This window comes from Mustela erminea, chromosome 1, assembly GCF_009829155.1.
Source record: "Mustela erminea isolate mMusErm1 chromosome 1, mMusErm1.Pri, whole genome shotgun sequence".
NCBI lineage: Eukaryota > Metazoa > Chordata > Mammalia > Carnivora > Mustelidae > Mustela > Mustela erminea.
In genome coordinates, this window is record NC_045614.1 from 4,155,235 (window position 1) to 4,179,434 (window position 24,200).

General features: G+C 55.9%; 1 protein-coding gene across 10 annotated transcripts in view; it reads right to left on the reverse strand.

Moving 5' to 3' along the window:
* The window catches only part of RANBP3 (RAN binding protein 3), a 54,376-nt gene that overhangs the window by 2,487 nt on the left and 27,689 nt on the right, over positions 1-24,200 (reverse strand). For 5 of the 10 annotated variants that reach the window (XM_032307701.1, XM_032307753.1, XM_032307762.1 and 2 more), the window contains 12 exons: positions 18,524-18,560; positions 18,351-18,437; positions 16,360-16,431; positions 11,057-11,122; positions 10,226-10,318; positions 9,135-9,253; positions 7,901-8,020; positions 5,863-5,966; positions 4,557-4,635; positions 3,310-3,412; positions 2,656-2,780; positions 1,059-1,179 (listed from right to left, as the gene is read on the reverse strand). In XM_032307701.1, the coding sequence (XP_032163592.1) occupies positions 1,059-1,179; positions 2,656-2,780; positions 3,310-3,412; positions 4,557-4,635; positions 5,863-5,966; positions 7,901-8,020; positions 9,135-9,253; positions 10,226-10,318; positions 11,057-11,122; positions 16,360-16,431; positions 18,351-18,437; positions 18,524-18,560 (1,126 nt within the window). The remainder of the gene's footprint in view (positions 1-1,058; positions 1,180-2,655; positions 2,781-3,309; positions 3,413-4,556; positions 4,636-5,862; positions 5,967-7,900; positions 8,021-9,134; positions 9,254-10,225; positions 10,319-11,056; positions 11,123-16,359; positions 16,432-18,350; positions 18,438-18,523; positions 18,561-24,200) is intronic. The other 5 variants (XM_032307736.1, XM_032307784.1, XM_032307717.1 and 2 more) reach the window with 4 other exon arrangements.

A 24,200-nucleotide genomic window follows, 5' to 3' on the forward strand; every position in this document is an offset into this window, starting at 1 on the left:
CCCCACTCACAGGCCGAGCCCCAGCCCCTACTCAATTTTTAAAGTTTTTTAATTTTTAAATTAAATTAAATTAAATTAATTTTTTTATTTTTAAACTTTTTAATTTTTACGCAATTTTAAAAGAAAAAACGTTGAGGCCAATGGCTGCTTAGAGCTTCCAACAAGAGCGAGATAGAGACGGACTGAGAGTGGAGAAAAAGAGGGTACAGACCTTCTTGAGACCTTCTTCCTTCTCTGGAAGTACGTGTCACATCTACCCAAGGCTGCCGTCAGCCTGCCTGGTTTATCAGAGCCCATCCTCCCCACAAGTGCCCTGACCCCGTGGACACGGCGGCGATACCTTGGCTTCCTGCCAGCCAACTTCTCTCCACCCCAACCCGGGGCCCCAGATGCAGCGGCGTGGGACAGCTCAGGGAGGCTGTGGGTGGGGTCCCGGGCTCCCACTGACCACCCTGTGTCCACTACCTGAGGCTCCTGCGCCCCGTGGGCCCACCGCTGAGGCACCCGTGGAGCCCCTGGGACGGGCTGGGGGAAGGTGTGTGGCAAGGACGCAGGCTGTATGGGGCTGTTTGATTCCTTATATTTCCCTTTCCATCATAAAACTGCCAGCATTTTAATTATTAGAAAACATGTTCAAGAGTGCTAAGTAGGGGGGGCGCCTGGGTGGCTCAGTGGGTTAAGCCTCTGTCTTCGGCTCAGGTCATGATCCCAGGGTCCTGGGATTGAGCCCCGCATCGGGCTCTCTGCTCAGCAGGGAGCCTGCTTCCCCCTCTCTCTCTGCCTGCCTCTCCACCTACTTGTGATCTCTATCAAATAAATAAATAAAAATCTTTTAAAAAAAAGAGTGCTAAGTAGGTAGTTTCATTTACCGTCACACTCATAAAGAGGACAGTCACGGAAGAGCTGGCAGCGAGGGCCTCAGGATGGGGCCCAGGCCAGCAGGCCGTGGGTTCTGGGGCTCTCTGGTGGGGACCCGCGTGGGGATCCTGCCCTCCTGGGCCTTGGGAAGAGGTCTGTGCCATCCCGGGCCTCTGCACAGACACTGCGCTGCAGCTCACCTAGTCGGGACTGGAGGGTCCCGTCGTCGGCCGATGCCATGTCATTGAGCCTAAGCAGCCCCCGGCCTCTCTCCACCCATGACTGCGAGGTCTTGTCAAAGACGAACAGCTTACACTGGATCTGGAACACAAGGCAGCCCTCCAGGTGAGTGGGGCCCTGGCTGGGGGGACACCAGCGTGGACCCACTCCGGGGAGCCTCCGACCCGGCCTGCGTGAACTGCTGGGCAGGGGCCAGCCAACCCTGGCCCAGGAGGCACGTTGGCCCTTGGCCAGTTTTGCATCCTTTCCTCCAGCCAAAATGAATTTTACACTGTCCGAGGAGCACGAAAGCATCACTAAGGAACCGAAGATAAAAAGCAGATACTAATGAGATAGCAGTTCGTACTCACTAGGACGGCATCGAGAGCTGGCACCGGGGACGGGGTGGAGCACCAAGCAGCTCACACGCCACTGGCGGGAATGACACATGGCGTGGCTGCTGCGGAAACATGTCCCTCACCATGATTCATGTGGAGTCACCGTGCTGCCCAGAAACCCCCCTCCTAGAGCTCTACCAAGGGAAGTGACGCGTGTCTGCGCACACGAGCCTGTACAGTGTCCACGGCAGCACGGTTCATACCCGCTAAAAAGCCGGAAATGTCAATGTCCCTCTATGCAAGTCCCTCGGTGATGCCCTGGGGACAGTCCCCGAGCCCACGACGCTCAGGGAGGGGACCAGACACAGAAGCCCACGTGGGGCGTGAGTCCACAGGGTGACATTTCCAGAACAGGCTTCTCCACGGATGGGAAGGGGGCTTGTGGGGGCTGGGGAGGGCATTTGAGAGGTGACTGCTAATGGGGGGTTTCTTTTGGGGGACGAAAATGTTCTACTGTGATAGTCGTGGCAGCTCCCTAACTGCGTGAACACACTAACCACCACCGGACGGTGCACTGCAAAGTCAATTCCACAGCACGCATCTTCCGGCTCAGTGAACCGTTCGGCAGCCAAAGAACACACGACATGGACCCCGAAGTGTGTGGGTCTTCACCGAGCCGCGTCTGCTCGCGGAGATTGCACAACAGCGCCGAGTGGGCAGGAGCAGTACTTCTGGAAATGCTGCATCAGAAACTCTCCGATGCTCTACACACGCAGCTCACGGATACACACGCACGCGCACAACCGCACGAAGGAGATAAACAAGGCGCACTGAACCGGGAGGCAGAGGAAAGGCGGGACGAGTCTGGGGTGCAGCCGGGATCCCAGTTCCCTCATAAAATAACATGGGGTGCCAGCGTGACCAAACCACCACAGCTGTTCATTCTGAACTACTCCCTGAACTACTGAGAATGCCTCAAAACAGATCCTTCCGCTCCACACCAAAGTGAGACCAGAAGTCCCTTAGGGCTACGCTCTCAGAAGCCCCGCCACAAGGCCCCGCCCGGAGCACGGGGCACCGGCCCTTCCGTCGCTGCACAGGGAGGCCCACATGCCTGGAGGACAGGGGTCCAACCCTCAGGTGCACAGAGAGCCTGGGGGCTACGGCTGGCCTCTCACAGCACCACCTAAGGGCCAGGAGGCCCACCACAGCCAGATGCCCCCGACCAGACCCGCCTCACCTGTAACACGTTGCTCTCCGCCTCCTCCCCAGTGATGACTTCCACTTTTTCCAGCAAACACTTCCGTGCTGTTGCCTTGGTGTAGGCGGCTGCAGACTCGGCCAGGGACTCTGAAATGTTATTAGCTAAACGACATTGACTATTTATTTGCTGGGGGTGTGTGTGCGTGTGTTCCTCCTCGCAGACAGAACAAAAGGGCTGCCTCTGTCTCAAGGGTGCCAGCTCCTGGGACGTGGAGCGGACCCCAAACACACAGCGCTCTGGCCCCAGATGCTGCGGGGGACCACCTGGGAGCCAGCTGCCAGCGTGGCTCCAGATCGCCCACTGCCACTCACTCGGGACAGGAGTCTTCCCACAGAGCCCTGAAGAGAACTTCCCCTCCCCACCTCAGGGCAAGAACGGAGGGGGACAGCCACCTCCACAACCCTATCCCCAGAGCCATCCCGAATGTTCTGTCTTAAGAGGAGCAAGGGCCCTCTCTGTGCGCTGAAAGCCAGAGCCACGGCTTTCCAATTCCGCTCCGGCGCGGGGATCTCGCGTGGCTACCAACGCGGCTGTGAGCTGGGGCCCGTGTCCCTCCTGAGCAGGGATGGGGATGGGCAGTGCCCCTGTGACTCGGTACCCTTCCCAAAAGGTGGTGGCACTGCGACATACCTTTCTCGGGGGTGGCCTCCTGGGATGAGGACTCAGACCCGGACTCAGCAGCTGCGTTTTCCCTGGCGGCATCGGAACTGACTTCATTTAGTTTGGGCGGGCTCTGCGGGGGACGGAAGCACACGGGGAGGAGAGCGTGTCCGGGCGCTCCTGGCGGGCCGCCGGGGCACGACGGGAAGCCGGTCTGCCGGCACGTGCACTGCTCCCAGGCAGAAGGCTTTTTCCCGCAGTTGCCCTTTCCTTCCGGTGCTGGGGCCCCACCCAGACCCCGCAGAGGAGATCAGACAACCCTTCCCCAGGCGGTGGGTTCCAGCCTGCGGCTGTGTCTGCACACAGCGATCCTCGAGCACCATTTGGTGGTACAACCTAGCAGAAAAGTGCCCTCACGAAACAGGCAGCTCCGGTCCTCCCCCATCTGCCCTTCTCTGCTCTAGGCGAACTGCCGTCCAAGTCCGCACGTGGGGCCTCCCCTGACATCTCGGGGAGGTGCGTGCCGCCAGCTGTTTATCTCTGGACCGTCTCGTTTTAAACAGGGAAAGGACCGTACTGACACTCGAGAAAGCAGCAGGAGGCCCCTCAAAGTGACACGGACTGAGACAAAGATGGAAATAACAAAGCGGACAAAATGGCCCCTTAACCACACTCAAAATGGACATAGTGGAATTCTATGCATTCGACAAGAGAAGAAAAAGAACAAAGATAAGGAAGCAGGCGAACAATTCTAGAACCCTATCCCAAGCTGGCCAGGCTTTCTGGGAGGGGAGACAGCCTGGCCACAGTGCATGTAAGAGACACCCGAGGAACTGCAAGGGCCCCTCAAGGCCATGTCCCCAGAGCCCTCTCTGTGCTGCAGCCTCATGGTCAGGGACGGGGCTGCTGAAGGAGGAGCCAAGGGACTGGTTCCAGAGGTGTCTCAGGGTGGTCTCAGAGGCATGTGGTTAAGGACTCTGGTCTGATGATTATCACTGCGGCTGGCCTCCGCCAGGAGGAAGCACAGCCCCTGACTTAAGCGGAAGCTGGTCCTGGGACGAGGCTTAGCTAGCTGGCATAGAAGAAAGGCAGGAAACTCATACACCAGCTCCTAGAGAGCCTCCTGGTGCAAAACCCCTGCCCCCAAGGTGGAACTGGGTCTTCTTTCTCTTGCAACTGGAAGCATCCCCACTTTATAGAAGGCAAAGTGGCAGCTATATTCACATGTCCCTTGCCCTGGAGCCCCAGGGAAAACAGTGCCCATAGGGGCCACTCACCAGCACGCGCTCGCTCATGTTCTGGCCAAACACGAATTTGTTGCTGGCGGTATCGGCACTATTGGTCGAGTTGTCTAAACTGAAGAGAAGGCACGCTGTGGGTGTGGGGCTCCCCATGGGAGCAGGGCAGGCCGGTGGCACACTCGCCTGTGCTGCACACGCGCGTGCACGGTCAGAGTGGGTAAAGGCCAACCCCTGGTGCAAAAAGCACGGCTGTAGGCACTGCTCAGCTTCCCCTGTGGGGGACAGGTCAGGCCCTCCAGGGACCGGTGCTCATAAGCCTCTGAGTTAGGCTGTGCCAACGGGTAATCAGACCTTTGGCTCCTACCTCCAAGGGTCCACGGTGTGTGGGTACTATGTGACATGCCTGACAGCCACTTTTATCATCCCCGACCTCCTCGAGGCTGGGGTCACTTCGGGGTGACGGAGGACATCAGTTCGGAGAGGCTGATCACAGAGGTCAGACCAGGCACCACCTACTTCCCTGAAAGAACCCACCAGTCCCCTGGCCTGCACAAAGGAGGGTACACCTCCCACCCTTGGACACTGGCAGTGCCACTGGATGACCTCGGAGCAGATGTCACCATCACATTTTGTCCAGTTTAAAGAGTCACAGGTGTAAGCAAATCCCAACTTGGGAAATGCTACAGTGCAAAAAAACATGTCTTTCAAATAATATCGAATGTATCAAATAATATTGAATGCTCATCAAGGTCCGGGCAGCCAAGCATGAGGTCACCACCGTTCATGTCAGGCTTCCCTGAAGTCCAAACCTATGTTCTATCCGGTATGGCGGCCTGTCTCCTAGGCAGGGACACACTTTCTGTCTGAAATACCCATGGAGTATCCAGGCCATCCTCGAGCACCACCATCAGCAGTGTTAGCCATCGGCGAGCCCAAATCCAGGGTAATGGGTCCTCATAGGCTAGAACCTGGCAGGTAACAGAAGGCGGCCAACCAGCCACTGGCCCACTGGCTTCTGCTCTGGACATGAGATCCAGGTGACAGAGGTTACTCTGGGGGCCAAGCAGAACTGGGATCCTGCCTTGCCTGTCTGTCGAATCTAAGCCTACCATCCTGGCCCCTCCACAGCTGTGCCCAGAGTGGGAATAAAGGGAGGAGCCGGGGAGGGGAGGGGGGCAGGATTTTGGCGAAATCTGCTTCCTCCCACGTCCCCCCCATCCTGCCCCCCAGAAGGACCGGCTGGCTCTTAGTCCAGCTGCTATCTCTTCCCCGGAACCCAAGCTCAGGGTGATGGACAACTCTGTGCCGCTCTGAAGCTGGGCACCAGGCCCAAGACACGCACCTGGAACTGATATACTGAAGGAAATAGTTGGTCGCAGCTGGCGTTTCTGAACTGGGGTGGCCGGCATTCTCCATGTCAGCTACGTCAGTGTTCTCGTGTGTTAGCTGGGAAACAGAGGCAACACTTACTGCTCAGACCACCGCTGTTTGCGACCTCTCCGACTCTGCCCGTCTGCATACCCCCAGGCCACATGGCACAGCTTGTGTGTATGTGCGCGCCTGTGCACGCACACATGTGTGTGCACACAAGAAGTGTTGGCGGGGGGCTGTAATCAACTTCAACATTTCTGCTTTTAACAGTTGAGATAGAAAAAACAGTTTGTAAGGCATCAGGAAACTTTTTCTACCTTGTTGAAACAAAACCAAACCCTCAGGTTGGCATCTTACTGCCCTTTTCATTAATGCTCTGTAATGAGAGGTCATAAAACGCTTCCAAATCCGATATTTTAAGGGGTTTATCATGAATATAATAAAAGCACTGTTTCTTAAGGGCTTCTTTTATGCTAACTGCCATGTCGGCTCTGTTAAATGTATCACCGAATGTGATTCTCCCGGGAACCCTGAGAGGTGGATATCATCAACCTTGTCCTATGAGTGACAACAGAGGCTCGGGGTGCCAGGAAGTCGCCCCCACCCAGAAGGTGGCATGTAACTGTGAGACCACAGATCCCATGAGCCCTGGGCCTTCGTAAGATGTGGTCCCCCACCCCAATTTCAAGGCAGCCATCCCCCTAACCTCTCGGAACAGAATCGACCTGACAGTGCAGGCCAGGACCCTGCTCCCCAAAACGGGTGGATCTCAAGGCCCTTCCTTCTCCTGTGTCCTCCTCCCTAGAGCGAGCAGCCCCCAAGGGGCTCATTACTGTGGCGAAAGCCATGCAGCAGCAATGCCCATTTTTCGCCCCTGGGAACGTGTGATTCTGTCAGACAGTGAGCACCAAAGGAGAAGGCAGATGGCACAGCCTGGTGTTTTCCACGTGCCGGAGAGACTTCCATTCCCTTTCCTCAGCATCACGGACATCGGGGCTAGATCGCCGCCCTGATCTCACCCTGACACTGCGGGGTGCTGGGCGGCATCCCCGGCCTACACCCACTGGACGGGCAGCAGTGCCTACACCCCGGTTGTGACAACCACAGATGTCCCCAGACGCAGCCACTGATGCTATCTCTCAGGCTTTTCAAGGAGCTCCTGCCAGATGAGCTGCTGGAAATGGCCCAGAGGGACGCTCCATCGCGGTGGCTGGGAAGGCAGTGCTGCCCCATTCTAGTCTCCCAGAGCAGCGGTGCACGGGGTCCCTAGCCCAGACCCCTGCCACTGCCAGATGCTCTACACCCCTGCCTCAAAGTCCCCAGACTGTACCAGTAGCCCTTGGGGGCCACTGGGGGTGGGGGGGGGACAGGTGCCATTGCCTCTGATGGGAGAGGAAAGTTCTTTTTCTACCTGCCCTGCCTTAATAAAATAAGGTAATTCTCAAGGGTAAATTTGTCCCAAAGGGAACTCTCAGCACTACGAAGGGACACTTTCGGTTGCCACAACGGTGGGCGGGGGATACTCCTGGCACCTGCAGGATGGGGGACAGGGACGCTGCCAGTACCCCAGAGCACCCAGGACAGGCCTGCAACAGCTGAGGATGAGCTGGTCTACACGCTGCTTCGTGCCAGGACAGGGAAGACCATGAGTCCGACCACAATCTCTCCGGCCACGCTGAAAGCATCGGGTCATGCTGCCTGTCTCCTTTGCTCCGAAAATATGGGTTCTCAGGGATAGGCATGCTCGGCTGCCTCTGTCTGCTGCTCCCGGGAGAACGGGGGAGCCTGCCGGGGAGTGTGCCGGGAGCGGAGCAGTGCGGGATGGCGGGCATGCGACACAGGAAGCCACCGGAAGCACCACGAGTCACAGGACGAGCGCACAGGCACGGTCTTTGTCTCCACCTCCCGCCCTTTGTAAGGAAAAGCGGAGTTCCTGTGGTTTAACCCGGAGGCGGCGGAACAGACCGACCCAGGAGTGCAAGCGCTCATCCGGGCCTCTGGTCACACACCTTGACTCTGTCCCTCAGGTTCTGCCCGAACACAAACGCCTGCTGTGCAACTTGCTCTTTTTTCTCACAGTTTTCCTCCTCACAAGTATCGCTAGACTCATTTTTCTGGGGCTCTTTCTCCTAGTTAGAAACACAAACAAGACGACAACTGAAAAGAAGTAACAGGTTAGCCCCGAGATGCAAGACGGGCCATCTCTCGCAGTTCCATCTGCTGGCTGTGTCTCCTCTGGCAAGGGTCCCTGGGCGGCTGGCGCTGCCCAGATGTGGCCTGTCCTCGTATCACCAGGGACGCCGGGGCTGGGCCGCTTCTCGGTCTCCCTCCAGCTCCCGGCCGTGCAGCGGACCCGCTGCGCCGGCCGCCCTAGCTATCCAAGTGTCTAAGTAGCAGCAGGTTGGAGAGATGGTCCCTAATTTTAATTCCGCTAACTGGTTTGAGGGGTGCGGGGTGAGGGTGCGCTCAGGGATGTTCTAAAAGTGAACTGTAACCTATCGTCTCTACCACGTGGGCTCCAACATCTCCAGGGGGTGTGGGGGAGGTGGAGGGTACAGAGCCTCAGGCAGCAGCTCAGCTGCCGAAACGGCCGAGGAGAAACACACACACATGCAACCTAGCTTTGTGTCCAGAAGCCTTGGTGCGGTGCTGCAGCTCGCACGTCAGATCTGCCTCTGCCCCCCGCAAACGCAGGCTCTGCAGAACATGCCCCTCATTCTCCAGCTGCCGGGCAATACTACCAGAAAACACATGCTTTTGGCCTATGTAACCCTCCCAGAACCCTAGACTTTGCTCCAAAAAAAAAAAATGCTGAGCTGACCCCCCCGATAGATTTCTTCTGTTAGAACGGGCCCACGTGTATGAATCCCTGAGCTCTTCAGCTGTGGAAATGGGGAGGGCAGACATCTCTCTGTATAAAATGGCACAAGAACTCATCAATGGAAGCCAGTCCCCCAGACTCAGACTCAGGGACTCCCCAGAGGCCACAGGACAGAGTGCCCGTCGGCCACCTGCAGCTGGGCGGTGCGGGGCCCGGGGAGGGCCGCACTCCAGAAGAGTGGACAGACCATCCCGGGCGTTCTAACAACTATGGACATCAGCTGCTGTTGCGCACGCACACCGCTGAGCAAATCCAGAAAGCCTCCTGCCCGCCCCCACCGCGCCACTCAGAGCAGGTGACTGTCCACACACTCAGCGAAGCTCCGAGAAGTTTCACGACCTCCCTGCCCAGCACAGACACACCTCAAGTGCTCGTGCCTCGTCGGAGGGACTTCTCCGTGCGGGGTTGTCGGGCGATGTCGCTGTCATGGCCCCCGTGCAGTCTGCTGGGATACTGACCCCGTTGGTGCCGCTGCTCGGGACTGCAAGGACAAGAGGACAGCAGGAGGGTCACCGGGACCTAGTGTGGGACCTCGAGTACGCCCCTCCACCATTTAGACCAATCGTGTAATTTCTCCTTTTTAAAGAAAATTCTTACATTAAAAAAACACAAACGAACCCAGAACTAAAACCTGACAGAAATGAGAGTGTCTTATCACTTATTCCACAAAGGAATTTTTAGTGTACTTAAAAGCGATACTGCTAACTAAGGTAAAGAAGAGAAAAAGAACATATATCAAACAAGGAACAATTACGAGTTTTAGAAAACACGGTTTTCCTCGTAACATCTTGAGTCTGCGGACTTCTCCCTGTGACTAGTCGGGGTCGCGCGGCACACACAGGTTTCAATCTGGCTGACCGGCTGGCAGAGCGTATCAGAAAGCTTCCCTGTTGGAACTCTTTAGAGATCACTATTTCCCTCGTGCGGGATGTCGGATTGCTTCCGACGAAGAATTTTTGAATTACAGGGAGAGACAAGGAAGAAGACAAGAAAAGCTCATGAATATTAAGAAACTAAGGGTCCCGTGAGGACCACGAGCTGTGCGGAGACCAGGGAAATACAGTGAAGAGGCAGGGCTTCTGGACGACAAATCAGGTGAAACTGCACACATGACCCAAATGACCCTTTAGGTCTCTTGCACACACGGGCCGACTCTCACCTGCAAACTTGCTGGGACAGACTGCAGAGACTCGGGAGGGAGCCAGCTTTTATGAAGCCAGCGTGTGCAGAAAGCACGCTGGTCACCCTGGCCTGGTACCACAGGGAGATGGCGGGACCACGCTCTGGCCTCCCTGGGCTTGCCCCGGACTTAAGGGATTGCTTCCCCAGTTCTATTTCTGAGTTCAGCAGATATGGCCGAAGTCACCTGTGTCAAAACACAGCTGTCCCACGCCCACTTCATGAATGCTCTACACCCTGCCGTGGGAGCCTGGGTGCCAGGGCTGTTTCTTACCAGTCTGTGAGAGTGCCTTTGGCTGTGGGGCTTGTAACACTGCCGGGCGAAGCACACTCCGCTGTTGCTCCTTGGGCTTCTGACTCGGCAGACCTGAGAACAGAGGTTGGCTTGCCTGGGGCCCTTGGACCTTGTGGGCAGAAACGCACAGCCCCGTACTGGCTCTCAGGGGTTTTCCAGAAATTAATTCAGTGAGTACAGTAATGCTACAGGGGGAAACCAAGGACAGCTGTCCTCAAGCATTAAGCGCAGATGGTGCAGGGAAAGCAGAGAACCACAGGCAGCCCCCCAGAGCTTAGGACTCTGCTCAGGCTCACATAAAAATACCCTTTGCACCTGCTTTTCCAAGTTCCATGCCGAGAAAATCCATCTGCCAAACACAGATTGGGCAAGAAGCACGAGAGAACGCTTCCAACTCTGCACCATTGCCAGGCCCTGCTCCCCAGCGGCATGCCACTGGATCGTGGCCACTCTGCTAATTAGGCCTTCTCCGTGGCACGCTAGGGCCGCAATGCTCGGGAGACACAGCCTGAACCAAGTGAGCTACTGCTGGGCACAGAGCCCCACAGCAAGCCAAGTCTGCTCCCTCCCCACCCAACCTCATCCTCGGTGGTGGAGGGCTCACGGTGGGGACAATCTCCTTGGTCTGATGGGCTCCTAAAGTGGCTTTTCAGGGCACATGCGCCAGGGAACTGAGCTGACCTAGAGAGCAGGCTGAGCCCAGAGCGTGCCGCCTGGGCTGCATAAGGCAGCTGTGCAAACAGATGCAGAGGCAGGAAGGGTGTGAGATAGACAGCCCTTTCATTTTCCTCCTTAAAGGTGGGCACCTACCTGCGCTGGGTGCCTGGCCGTGGATCAATGTTGGTGGCTTCAACCGGAATCCACTGCTCTTTTCCTCTATAAGCACAAGACAAAAGATAAAAAGCAGGCCTGCCTAGGCAGTAGCAAAGCTGAGAGGGTCAAGGGCAGGGAAAGACTGTGGTCTTGACCTCAGTGACCATGAGCCCAGAGAACCAGAGAAATGTTTCCAAGTTAGAACAGAAACGCAGAAGCCCGGTTCAACCAACCAAGGTTATAAGGCAGCTTGGACGAGGAGGCGCGGCGGGGGGTTGCAGGAAGTGCTGGCTCCAGGCTAGGTGCTGACAGTGAGACTGGGGTGGGGGTGGGAGCTGTCGAAGGCGAGAGACAAAAGTGACAGTGCAAGGCTAGTCCACCCCTGGGCCCTGGAGAATGTCAGGGAGCCACCCAAAAAAGGTCCCTGGGACCAGTCTCCCTTTCTTAGAGGACTCGTCAGAGCATGCATGTGTAATCAGGAGAAGCCTCTGTGCTACCAGCAGATGTCTGGGAAATGAGACGCGTCTTCTGCAGTGAAAGATCAAAGGTGGCAGACGGCAGGCTTGCTCTCTCTTTCCAGATGTGCCTGGAGAGCTTCACCTTGCTGCTTCCTGAGAACACTCGAAGGCCCAGGACAAGGAAAGGGAAGGAAGCAGGGCGAGGGCTTAAAACCTGGTTTTGGCTGGGCCAACTGGTCCACACTGGTCCTCTGTGTGTGCTGGTGCAGTGGCCTATCTCATAAGGGGGTGAGGAGTGGGGACAGTCTAATCTGCCTTGACAGGAAAGATCAGCAGAAAAAGCCTTGTGACTCCAAGAGATCAGGTCTGTTCCTGGGAAAGCACAGGGACGGCTGCACCCGGGGCCACCAGAGGAAGCCTCACTTTTGTGCTAAGGTCCAACTCATCAGAAAACACCCTTGTCAGGGTGCAGGAAACAAGATCAATACACAAGTATCAATTGTATCTCTGTGTAAGCAATGGACAGTCCAAAATGAAGTTATGAGAACATGTTACTCCATTTATAATAGCACCAAAGAGAACAGCACTTGGGAATCAATTTAGCAAACAAAAACCACAAAACATCGTTGGAAGAGAGACAAAACGAATGGGAGGAGGTCTTAGAAGATCACACAGTACGTGACTCTGTTTACATGAAACACCCAGAACAGGCAAACCCTTGCAGACGGAAAGTGGATTCTCGGTTGCCAGGGGCTGGGGGAGGGGGTGCTGAGTGACAGCTCATGGGGATGGGTTTCTCTTTGGGGTGACAGAATGTTCTAAAATTGATGACGGTGGACATACACAACTCTGGATACTCTAAAAACCACCCAGCTGCACACCGAAACAACACGAATGCCTTATCAGACCAAACTCGGAGGCATAAAACAAAGTCAAATCAGAATTCTCAATGAAGCAGGAAAGCCTCCTTCCTGCTGTCTGCACGTTGGTCGGCCAAACTGTTCTCCCTGGGCCAAAACAATTACAAAAGCTCTCACTGCTAGTTAGTATGAGGGAGCGGAGTCCACCAGGCTGCCAAGAGCCTGCGTTAGTGGAGCTGGGGTCTCTCCCATAAGAGAGGGGTCATACAAACCACACTCAGGAGAATGAGATGCCGCAGATGCAGGGGAAGACATGCTGCCAGATGTTCCCTTTTAGGAGAAAAATAGTGAATCCCATTTCCAAAGCTCAGGACTATTCAGAAGATGACTGGCAATTTACAAGCATTAAAAAAACTGGAGATGAAATTCACAATTGAGATAATTTTTGGAAGACCTTACAGCTGGGTCTGCGGTGCTCACGTCGCAGCGGCCAGTCGGTCTCCACCTTCCCGCCCCGTGCGGAGCAAAACTAGCAGCCACTGACCCTCGCAGCCAGCTGAGGCTGGCCAGCCGGGGCGCAGGCCTGGTTGACCACTGCCCCCCAGCATCCCCTAGCACAGGGCCTGGCACCTGGCCCACGCCGCAGACGCACGAGAGATCACGCAGCGCGCCGCAGGGAACAGATGACGGACAAGACAGGCAAGGCGTGCCACACCTGTCATGGCAACTGAGGACCGGGGACAGAAGGAGCCCAAGGCAGCAGGGAGGCGTGCTCACAGGGCAGCCAAGCCTTGGCCTGCCTGCAGTCCACATCTTCACCAACATAGACACGCTCTCTTTTCTTGACCTCGAAAAACTCACTTTGCCTACAGCACAGGCCAGGGTGCAGTGAAAAGCTGTTGCTGATGGCCAGAGCCCTAGCACATAGGACAGGGTCACTGGGGTGAACGAGCGACTGCGCCTACGCCTTTTTTTTTTTTTTTTAATAAGATTTTATTTGTTTGACAGAGAGACAGAGCGAGCTCACAAGCAGGCAGAGAGGCAGGCGGGGTGGTGGTGGTGGTGAGCAGGCTCCCCACTGAGCAGAGAGCCCGATGCAGGGCTCGATCCCTGAGCCCTGAGATCATGACCTGATCTCAGGCAGAGGCTTAACCCACTGAGCCACCCAGGTGCCCCTTGTGCCTGCATCTTCTTGAGGGCACACAAGTGCCCCACTGTGAGCTCACTGGGATAAGAGGTGGTTCCCTCTAAAGCAGCCTCCATGCCCCTCCTAATTATGCCTGAAGCAAGCGGGATCCTTTGAGGGTGCTTTCTGCCCTGCCTTGGGAAGGCCCCAAGTGATGTGTGGGGAAAGCAATGCTCATCCCCAGGGGAACTTCAACTTGGCATATGCCAGAGGCTAAAAAGACTTTAAGAGGAGACAGCCCGGTGGAGGCTGGGCAGGGGCAGGGGGGCACCAGGGCAGGTGGAGGGGGTGCTTGGCATGTACGGGGTGTGGGGAGGGGGCTAAGAGCGACGGGGACAGGTACTGCAGACAGAGGGAACCAGGTGTCTCTCAAAGAGAGGCAGAAGTACGAAGCAGGGAGCCTCAGGTGAACCCCGTTGGTGCTGGACTAGAAGCACACGTGAACCTAGGGTTATCCACACATGCAGACAGATAGACAGAGTACAGGTGTGCGCATATGTATAGGAGGGTGTGGCCCTGTCTCTGGGCACGAAGGGGGCCCAAGCGCCGTGAGAGCCCGGCAGCGGTGAGCACGCAGATCTTTGGTTCTGGAGACGGCGCTCCACTGAGAAGGACCCGTGAGGGCTGATGATGAACCTGGAGCCTCTTGTTAGGACAGAAAAAAGTGCTTCAAAGAATAAGGAGCTGTGGCAAAAGGACACAGGAACCTGCTTGGTAGGACTCCCGCAAGCCAAATCTGGGACAATTAAAAAAGGAATTCTGTGCTAGTAAGGACAGAACAGAAGCTGCCGACTAAAGCAGGGATCCACGTATCCATCTTGCTGTGCAGCCGTAACAAGGGGCTAAGTGGGCAGGAAGGACCGCTCTCTTGCAGAACTCCAATTAAGTGCACTAGTAACAGGGAAGGTGGAGCCCCCCCCCAGCCCCTCGGGCGGTCAATTGTCAGAGTAATGACTAATCCCACACCGGTGGAGGCGGACAGTGGAGGGCAGCAGTGAGAGGAATGGGCTTTCGTGGCATCTCAGAAAGGGGATGATCTCACAGCGGAGAAACCGACAGAGCCCTCTCTAACCCAGAGAGCGAAATCAGCCCCACAGGTACCAGGACAGGCCAGCTCCGCGCACCACCCAGGATGGGACAGCGCGAACGCAGTTTCACTTCTGAGGAGTTCTAGCCCCAAAGGCACTACCTGGGCGGAACCACCAGGAATCACTGGACAAACCCAGACAGAAAAACTCCAAAACCACTGGCCTGTAATCTTCAAGGCCATAAACATCAAGCAAAGAATGAGGAAGTATTCCAGACGGAAGGCGAGATATGGGGTATATGATCCGGACCTCTCTGCTATGAAGGCGGACATCATTGGGACGACTGGGGAAAACCGAATGCGCAAAGGGATAGGAAGCGCCTTACAAAAATCTTTTGTCAGTTAAAAATCACTCCCACCCGCAAAAAATAAAAAAAATAAAAATAAAAAAATTTAAAGCTAAAAAACAAAGGGAGGCAGGCAAGGACAGAAGAGGACTGACAGGACTCCAGCCTGCCTCAGGGACTGGGAAGTGAGGCTGCGTCGGCACCTCTCAGCAGGCCTGGGAACCCCCGTCTTCTCAGGGCGGCCTTGCTCTCAGTGCTGCAGGGTAAAGGTTTTGTGGGGCAAGAGAAGGGAGGGAGGCCGTCACTCACAGATCTCAGAGCTGATGATGGCGAGATCTGGAATGGAAACGGACGGCACGAGGTGACCTAGACGCACCTCTAGACGCGGGGCCTGGTCCCCTAGACCGGAACAGGATCATGTCGGCTAACACCGCCCCTCCAGCTCACAGCGCTACATGCTAAGTCAGCACTCCGCAGGTTCCCAAAGACTGACAAACCAAATCAGGACCTGATGAGGGGTTCAGCTCAAAACAGTCTGCTTTCAGAGTCAAAATAAAGTCTATTGTTTGAAATGGTGCTATTGAATCAGCCCCCTAAGTTATAAAAGCATCACCCTCACGGCAGAGTATGACTTATCTTGCAATGCTTTTGAAGTCGGCAATGAATTTATATAAGGCAGGTTGGGTTAGAGAATTCGGGTAGTTGAACTTGCTCATTAAATCTTTTATGAGGAATTTCAGCCACGTGGGAGAAACTTTCAGGAAATCTTGGGAGCTGGATCTCTAGCGAAAGACCAAAAAAGGAAGGTTCCATAGTCTTCAGAGGGGAGCAAGCTACTTTCCTTTGAGGTTTAAAGCTGTGATTAAATATGCTTACATATTTATCTGAACAGGTCTAAGCAATATGGATTAATGTGAGATTCTAATGCACAGGAAAACGTCTGGAAAATTCCATCGACCTCACAGCAGTTACCTTGGGGTGAGAGAGAGAAAGGGGCAGGGCAGGCAGATTGTTTTACTCTACGTATTTCCCGCTTGCCTTTTCAAAAAAGCGGTATGAATGTATTACTTGTGTATAATTTTGAAAAACGAGTAATATACCTCTTTATAGTTGCTTTTTGTTTTTGAAAAAACAAACGAACAAAAACCAAAGAACAAAAAAACCCAATCAACACCTTAAAGACTTCTTGTGACCAGGCCCTCCTGCAGAAACAAGAAAATTAAGGCCTTATGAAGCCTGCCTCATGCTGGATTCCAAATCTATGAGCTGAAGATTTGGGAAAACATTTAGGAACTGAAAAAGAATCCGGTTTTTAAATTGCCCATTCCTTTTTAAGATCTTATTTTACAGTATCAACTACTTTTCATCCCAGGAAAACCCCCAGTGACTGGTAGTAAAAGGCAAAGGGACATGAGGGCTCACCTGGTTCTGAGTCAGAATTGCCTGCAGATGGCTCGCAGAAGGTTGATGGCATAAAAACATTGTTTTTGGATACTGTCGACAAGGAGGTGCAGACAGGGAAGGGAACAAGAGGAAAAACAGTGTGAGTAGGCAGGGCACACAGGCACCCGATCACCTCTCCCACCTGAAGGCTCCATCTCCAAGCCACACTGTGGGGAGCTCAGCATTACGAACTGGGCCTTTAGATGCTGTGGTCTACTGTGGCCGCCTGTCTTGTCCTCACGACCCTGGCTTTCCTTGGCACTACAGGCCCCAGTGGGAGCAGCCAGGAGAGAAGCAGAATGAACCGGATGTACCAAGCCTCAGGCCCTGCTCCCTGTCACCTGCCGAAGGCTCGCTGGTTGGCTGCGCTCCTGTCCCCTCACCTGTTTGGGACCTTCCTTTACACTTATCCACTGCTTCCCTGGGTGCGGGCCAGGCAATAATGCAATGGGCCTCAGAGCTGAAGAACTAACTGGGTAGAGAGAACACAACTAAGCAGAATCGGAGTGCAGACACAGACCACGCCTTCCAAGATAGCAGCTCCTGTCCCCACCCCCAGGGACTAAGCGCTGACTATTCCCCAGGCCAGTGCGCTGGAGCAGAAGGGAGAGGCTTGGCCATCCTCTGCCCCTGTAGCCTCTGGCCATAGCACACATCACCATTCTTCTCCGCTGCACCGTCTACCACAGGATGCGGCTCAGCAGGGCACAGTGATCGGGAAGGAATACGAGCGATCAGGGAGCAGAAGCTCCCTTGTCTCATAGGAATGCCCATGCAACGAGGGAGAAGAGGAGGCCCCCAGAAGCTGCTGACAGTCCTGATGGCGCCTCAAGGTCTGCTTAGCAAAGGATAGCACAGCCCTGCAGGAGGGCCTCCGGCAGTCAGGAGACAGGGCGCCGCAGCGCCCACAGTGAGCGTTAAGGGAAACAGGAGTGAAATCCAGGTGCTGAAGGATCCGCCTCGAAAGGACCCCTCCGTGGTGCCCTCCTGTTGCGTCTGCATCGCGTGTAGAGGCAGCAGCCGCCTGCCAGGGCATCTCTTCCCCTTCCAGTGCTATCCTTTAGGTTCACAGGTATAAAATGCTTCACATGAACCTCCCAAGAAGGAATCCCAAGTTGGGTAACTGGGGACCCTCTCTGAGTATGTGTGTGTCCCTAAGTGTCTCTGCACTAGAGAGCCACCAAGACTGAGAAGACGGACGATGTTGGGGGGACCAAGTCAAGAAGGGGAGGAGAGGGGGCAAGCCCTGAGGCCGTGTTTACCCTGGAATCTGCAAGGCTGTCCCCGGGGCTCACAGAACCTCCCACCAAATACCCCAGCATCTCTCTTAACCCTGGGAAACTGCCGCTTTCTGCACTGGTCTTTGTAACAAGCCCCTGGGCCGGTCTGCTGGCCTCAACCCAGAGCCTCCACGCCCTCGCGGTCCAGCCACCTCCACAGGGTCCTGGCCTGTGGCCCACCCTTCAAGGTTCCATCAAGCCCTCCTCCTCTGGGAGCTCACAGCACCCCATCACCAAAGAGAGTTCTGGGGCCACTTGGTTCTATATGTACTGTGTATGTGTCTGCGCGTCTCAACCAGGTGGCCAAGCTCTGGGCCCATGGAGGGTCAGGAGGACACTCTGCTTCCCACTTCCTACCCCTTTAGTCTAGAGACACGGCCACAAACCTGGGAAGGCAGACAAGTGATTAATGCCCAGAGCCCCCAACAGGACGGACAGTCCTTTTCCTCTATTTCAGAGGGACCCTTTCTTTGTGCATCTTCTTTTAGTCCACGACCTCACGACCCTCTGTCAAGTGTCACTGGTTCCAGAGGGGGCACCTCCAGCTTCATTCCTGACAGAGAACGAGTCTCAGGCCGATTCTAACTGGACGTGGGCACGAGAGTGGCACGAGCGTGGGGCATGGCTGGGGGGCGGCGGGCTCCCGAGCTCGGACGCGCCCACCGACCGGCGCCGCACTGCCGCGGTTACCTGACTGCGAGGGCGGGAACTGGGTTAAAGAGGACGTCCTTTCTCGCTTGACGGGAGGGCAGTAATTTCCATCTTCTCGGTCGGAATCTGTGGAAGAGGAGGAGGAGGAGAAAAATCAGGCTGCTTCCACTTTTACAACCAAGGAGAACGAGACGTTTTAGAGATTTCCTCACCTTCTCCACCTTCGGGGCTGGAGCCTCCAGCTGGCCTCTGAAATGAGAGCACACGGCAGGGCGGTGAGCGAGGGCCGGGCTGCCCAGCACCCGGCAGCTTGAGTTCTGTCGTGAACAGATCCTGAAACGCAGCCCTCAGGGCCAACTCCCTGAGCTCAGGCATCCAGAACGTGGACAGACTTCCAACCTAATGCTCAAAAACCCTCCCAGGAGCCCTCTGTGTCTGCCTTACCAGGCCATGGGCCGAGGAGTCCTCCTAAAGGCTGAGAAGGTGTATATCGCACGAAGACTAGTTTCTCTCTCTCTGCACAGGTCACAGCTGACTGTGTGCCACCCCCCAAATCAAGCACAGCGAAACATCATCTGGCTGAAATTCATTCTGCCAAGAGCTGGCGCAACCTGCTCCACTCTGGAGGGCAGCAGGACTGTGTAAAATGGTGGCCTAACACCGGATCGCAGCACTTCCCCTTCCCTGGCCTGGCCTGGCCCGGCCCACACTGCGGAACCCGCTCCAAGGTGGACCAGTACTTCCAGAGCGACAGAGGACTCTGATGCTGCGGACCTAAGCCTACTGCAAAGTGTTCAGAATGCAACTGTCCAATGTAACAACTCGGCACACCACACGACCTACCGAGAAATCACAAGCTAAGACAGAAGGCGGCCGAAGAATATCCTCCTTAACAACCTTTAGCTTTAGAGTGTGAACAACGAGCCATCGAGAAGCCTTGAGATGAGCCCCGCTCCCACCCCTAGAGCATATCCAGCCCCTCACAGACTTGCAACTTTTCACAACTCAGAAGCCAGAAGCAGACGTCAAGGGGTGAACCCCACTCCTCCTGGGCCACTTGTGTGAGCACAAGCAGAGGAGCCAATTTTCTTATTTTCAGAAAAGTCCCTAGGAGTCAAGTTTAGCCAAAGGAGGACCACCTGCCTCGAGGAGCGGTTGGGGTTAGAGGCACACGTGGGAACGTGCTCTGTGAGCTGCAGGGTGGGGTGGAAATGCAGCGACTGCCCTGTCAGTAACGGGCTGTGGGCATGGCGAGAGCCCTGGCGGCACGGTCTCCGTGAAGGGCCACGTGCATACGCCACCAGCTTAGTTTGCAGACAGAGGCCCAGAGTCTGTGGACCCCGACCTTAGAGACGGGGAGAGAAATGGATCTCAACCTGAACTCTCCTCCAAAGTGGGCCAACAACTTGGGTTTGAGTCAGAAATGCAAGCCTCTGTGAAAGGGTGAGGCCTGCTGCCCCCACGCCTGCCAGGGGGGATCAGAAGGCTGGCCTGGGACGCAAACCCCTCCTAACAGAACAGGGGCCAACCCTCCTCAGGGCGACTGTGAAGGTACCGCTGTGCCCCAGCTGGGCACTGACCGGCGACGGGTCCATGAGACAGAGCACAAAGGTGCTCAAGCCCCTGGCAGGCCCAGCTCTGACACCTGAAGGTACACCTCGGGTCAATCATTTCGCTCACACAGGTTTCTGTTTCCTTCCTTGGGAAACGGGGGTGCCAGCACCTCCGCCGCAGGGAGATGGACGGGCCAGAGAGGTAAGCAGGTGAGGCAGCCTTCCATCTGACCCGACACCCAGCCAAGGCGGACACGTGGACCGCCGCGGGGTGAGGGGGTGGGGCTCTCCCAGCAAGCTCACTTCTGCTGGATGTTATGCCCCTGGGAAGTCAGGATATGGAGTCATGTCCCCAGGAACCCAGATGAGGGGTCAGGGTGGGCGACCCAGGTGGGTGTTAAGACGGTCCCGAGCCCAGGACTAAGTGTTGGCGGTGATGCCGAGACCCATACTCTGGCCGCGCTTTCCTTTCCCTGGGTCCAGGCCTGGGGTGGCATCTAGTAACACAGAGCCAAGCCACAGCAGGCCTTTTCTCTCGGGACTGCCCCCTTCCTTGGGGGACATCCCTGAGGTGCAGTCATCTGGCACCCCCTTCCTATTCCTTCACAGTGGCTGGGCCCACTCCCAGCTCCGGTCCCATGGCTACTGGCCCCTCTCCTGTCATTCAGTAAGATCCCAGTCCCACAAGTGACAGCCTCTTGGATCCCGTGGGATCTGCCACTTCGACAGCGACCTCTCGGATCCTGAAATGGCCTTGTCGACACCACTCCCTCGTCAGCTGACTTTTCCCTCTGCTCGCTCTTCCCTGGCTTCTCACATGAGAACCCCTCAGTCCTGCCCCCTGCACCTCTCCCTCTGATGAGCGTCACCTGAGCCAGGGTCCCCAATAGCTCGAGTTCCGAGAGGGCACTGGGCCCAGCCCACAGCAGGAGCTCACCTGGAATTTGTTCAGCAAAGGGACACAAACTGCAGCCCTCTGTGGGCCTCAGAGATGCCGCTAAGGCATGGGTCCCCGTGTTACACACGGAACAGCGGCCCTGAAACCTCGCCAGACTCTAGCTTCCTGTTTCCTCAGCTGCCAAAAAGCGTACGCCTCCCCCACCTCAACCCCAAGACACTGCCACACCTACCTTCGCTTTGCCCTGCTGGCTAGCAGGGCTCATTTCCGTGTGTGTGGATTTCCAGAAATCTAGATTTCTGATTTCATTCCACTGTGGTTGGAAAAGACCTGGCATGATTTCAGTCAGTTTAAGTTTATCAAAACTTGTTTTGTGGTCGAGCGAATGGTCTGCTGACCTCAGGATGTCCCGGGCGCTCTGCGGCACAGTGCCCTTGGCGTTCCCCAGGGCAGACGGCTCACTAGGCCAGCTGAGATTAGAGTGCTGTCCAGGCCCTCTCTCTTCTCCACCTTCAGTCGGATGCTCTACTGACTACCGAAGTATGGTGCTGAGCTCTCCAAGGTTATGACCCAATTGTTTCTTCTCCCTTCAGTTCTGTCCGTTTTAGCTCTGTATACTTTGGAGCTCTTAGGGGCACGTAACTTTCTTATCTATGCCAACAACACCCCAAATCTCCCAGGAATCTGAGTTTCCTTTAGAACTTGATGAGTGCTAGGGGTCCCTCCCTGGAAGTGGGCCCAGACCAGCAGCTGAGGCCTCTGGGTCCCCTGCTGTCTGTGTCCGCCGCAGCCTGTCTCCCTCCTGGCTTCTGAGCACGCCAGAACTGCTCCTGCCTCCATGTCCTTTCCGTGTGTGCCACCCCCAAGGCCGGGAGCGCACTTCTGGCCTCGCCAAGGCCCTTCCCAGCCTCCGCCAGGGTGAACCCGTGCTCCCTCGCTGCCCTACCACCGGCGAGTGGAAGCTGCTTCTCTCACCTCACTGCCCAGCCTCCCTCAGGCCTCGCTAGCCTGTTTTGTGTACCAGCTGGAAATGATCTACTGTGTCCATCTGGCTGCTCTGCTCACAGCTCAGGCGCACAACCCCCAGGAGGCTGTGCACAGAGATGATCGGCATGTATTCACTGTACAAATGGAGCCCGAGTGGCCCATAGCTCCTTCAGTGACCTGGAGAAGGAAAGTTCCTGGCCAGACAAGATTCAATCCAGGAGACCCTCAAACCCACACTCTAAATCTCTTCTAAGAGGCATGTGTGTGACTGGCCTCTTGGTCCCGGAAAGGCTAAGAGGCCAAGGCCAGGGGAGGACAACACAGGAAATTGCACCACCAGGGAGAACCTTCCAGAAGCTGCTGGAATCTCCTGTGCGGTCTGAACTAGCTAACTCAGAAGCAGTGAGGAAACTGATGCCAGCAACTTTCCTCAAAAGGAGCTAGCCCAAGGAAGCAAGGAGACAGAATGTACGAGAAGTCATTTCTGCTTGCCTGTGGATACACCGACTCTTTCAGAAATCCTCAACAGTGGCCGGCGTGAGAAGTCTGATGTCTGCACCTCCCATCCCCCGCACCGCACTGAAGGTCTGTGCTCGCTGTCTTAGTGTCTTGTGCTGTCTTTTCCCCCAACAGGGAAAGGTCTGGGGTGAAGCAACTCCCCTTTACGCCACCCCGGCCCCAATCGAGGCCAATGCTGGCTCCACACACGCTCTGTGCAAACCCAGCAGCCTGGTGGTCGGGGGCCACCCCTCACCCCAAGCGAGGGAGAAAGCCACTCCGGGGTCAGCTGAGAACAATGCCTGGGATACACACGGGGTACGTCCTATAGCCGCCAACCCTCAGAGCCTGCAAGTCTGCATCCAAAGCCACGGCCACGGCCTCTCATGTGAAGAGGACTCTGAGAGCAGGCTTCCGGGATTCCTCTCTGCAGAGGAGCCAGCACGGAAGCAGGTGTCAAAGCCCCATTTCCGCCTCTGCCTCCTCCCACACGAGAATCCACCTCTGTGAAGATTAGGGCTTCGGGACGATACCCAGGCGACACTGGGGTCAGCGCCCGCTTGGGACACCATGACGAACATGCTCCAAACCAACTTTTACATAAGGAGGCAACAAAGAAAGCAGCCCAAGGAGAGTCCGTTCATGCACTTCCTGGTGTCAGGAAGCATGAACGAGCAGAGTGGGCTTACAGAAGATGCAAAGCCCCACGCTGGCGGCTGCTGGGGCTGGGGCTGGGGCAGGGGAGAACGGCAGGAGTAGCAGCCCACTCTCCTCAGAGCCACGGGAACCACGGGGGAGCGGCTCACGTTGTGGGGTGTGCACATCCTTGCCCAGTATGAAACAGATGGTAACATCTAACCCAGAATGGGGGCCTGGAACGGCCGATGTGGGCAGCTTCAGTTCTTCGCAGAGAATGAAACTGAAAACTGACGATCGTTACCATTTCTCAAGGATTCCGTCCCTCCCTCCCAAACCCTGGAAGAACATGGCCCGCATGGTGTGGCCTCAAGGAGGACCAAGGTGCCAGGCCAGTCCAGGGGGGCGGAATGGAGCTGGACGCTGTGTCTCAGAAGCTGACACACAGGGACACACACAGGGACAGTGAGCGGGAATGAACAGCACCTGGGGCCTTCCTGACTTCCCAGACAAGACCAGAAAACAAGACCACGCCAGACCCCCATTTGGTCTGCCTGGGCCTCAGTGATCTCGATATGGACTGACCGGTTATAAAGCCCGCTGTCTGTGGCTGCAGGAAAATGGATGCCCGGGACGAAAAATCAACCACGGGAGGAGCCTGCTGACTTGTCCCTGTCTTCAAATGGACCACTGGTCATTCCCAGATGACCAGCTCAGAAGTTCTGCCCAAAAAGGCAGACACCGGGAAAGAAAAAGAGCGGTGGCCTCCAAAGCTCTGAATGTTGGGTGGGAGCAGAACGCGGGTCAAATCCCGAGCAGAAGCTGGAAGATGAGGGAAGCTGTCCAGCCAGGGGTCTGGTGCCAGAACCTGTCTAAGCTTCCTGGTGGGTCTAACAAACACATTGCAGGCTCCACAGGGCTTAGGCTCTGAGCTTCAGTCCAGGGGACTTAAGCCAGGCTCGCAGTAAGCACTAAGAGCTGCCTGCTTTCTCTGGATCAGAGAGCTTCATCTGGATGCGGTCTGGTCTTCTCCAAGCTGTCTTCTGAGAGCCAGGAGGTCTGATATATAGAGGCTTGTTCCCGGCACTGAGTCTTCGACGGCCAGCGTCTGGGGAGACTGAAAGATGAGCGCGCCCTCTGTCCGCACCAGTTCAGCGGGCCACGATTTATTACAGAGAAGCCCCGGCTTTACGTTCCCTCCGGGGATCCCGCAGTAAAGAACAGAGTGAGCGTGCGGGCGCGACTGGCCGGGTGAGAGCGGGCGCTCTGCTGCATTCCACTGTGGTAGGGGGCGAGATCCCAATCTGTTTGGCTGCA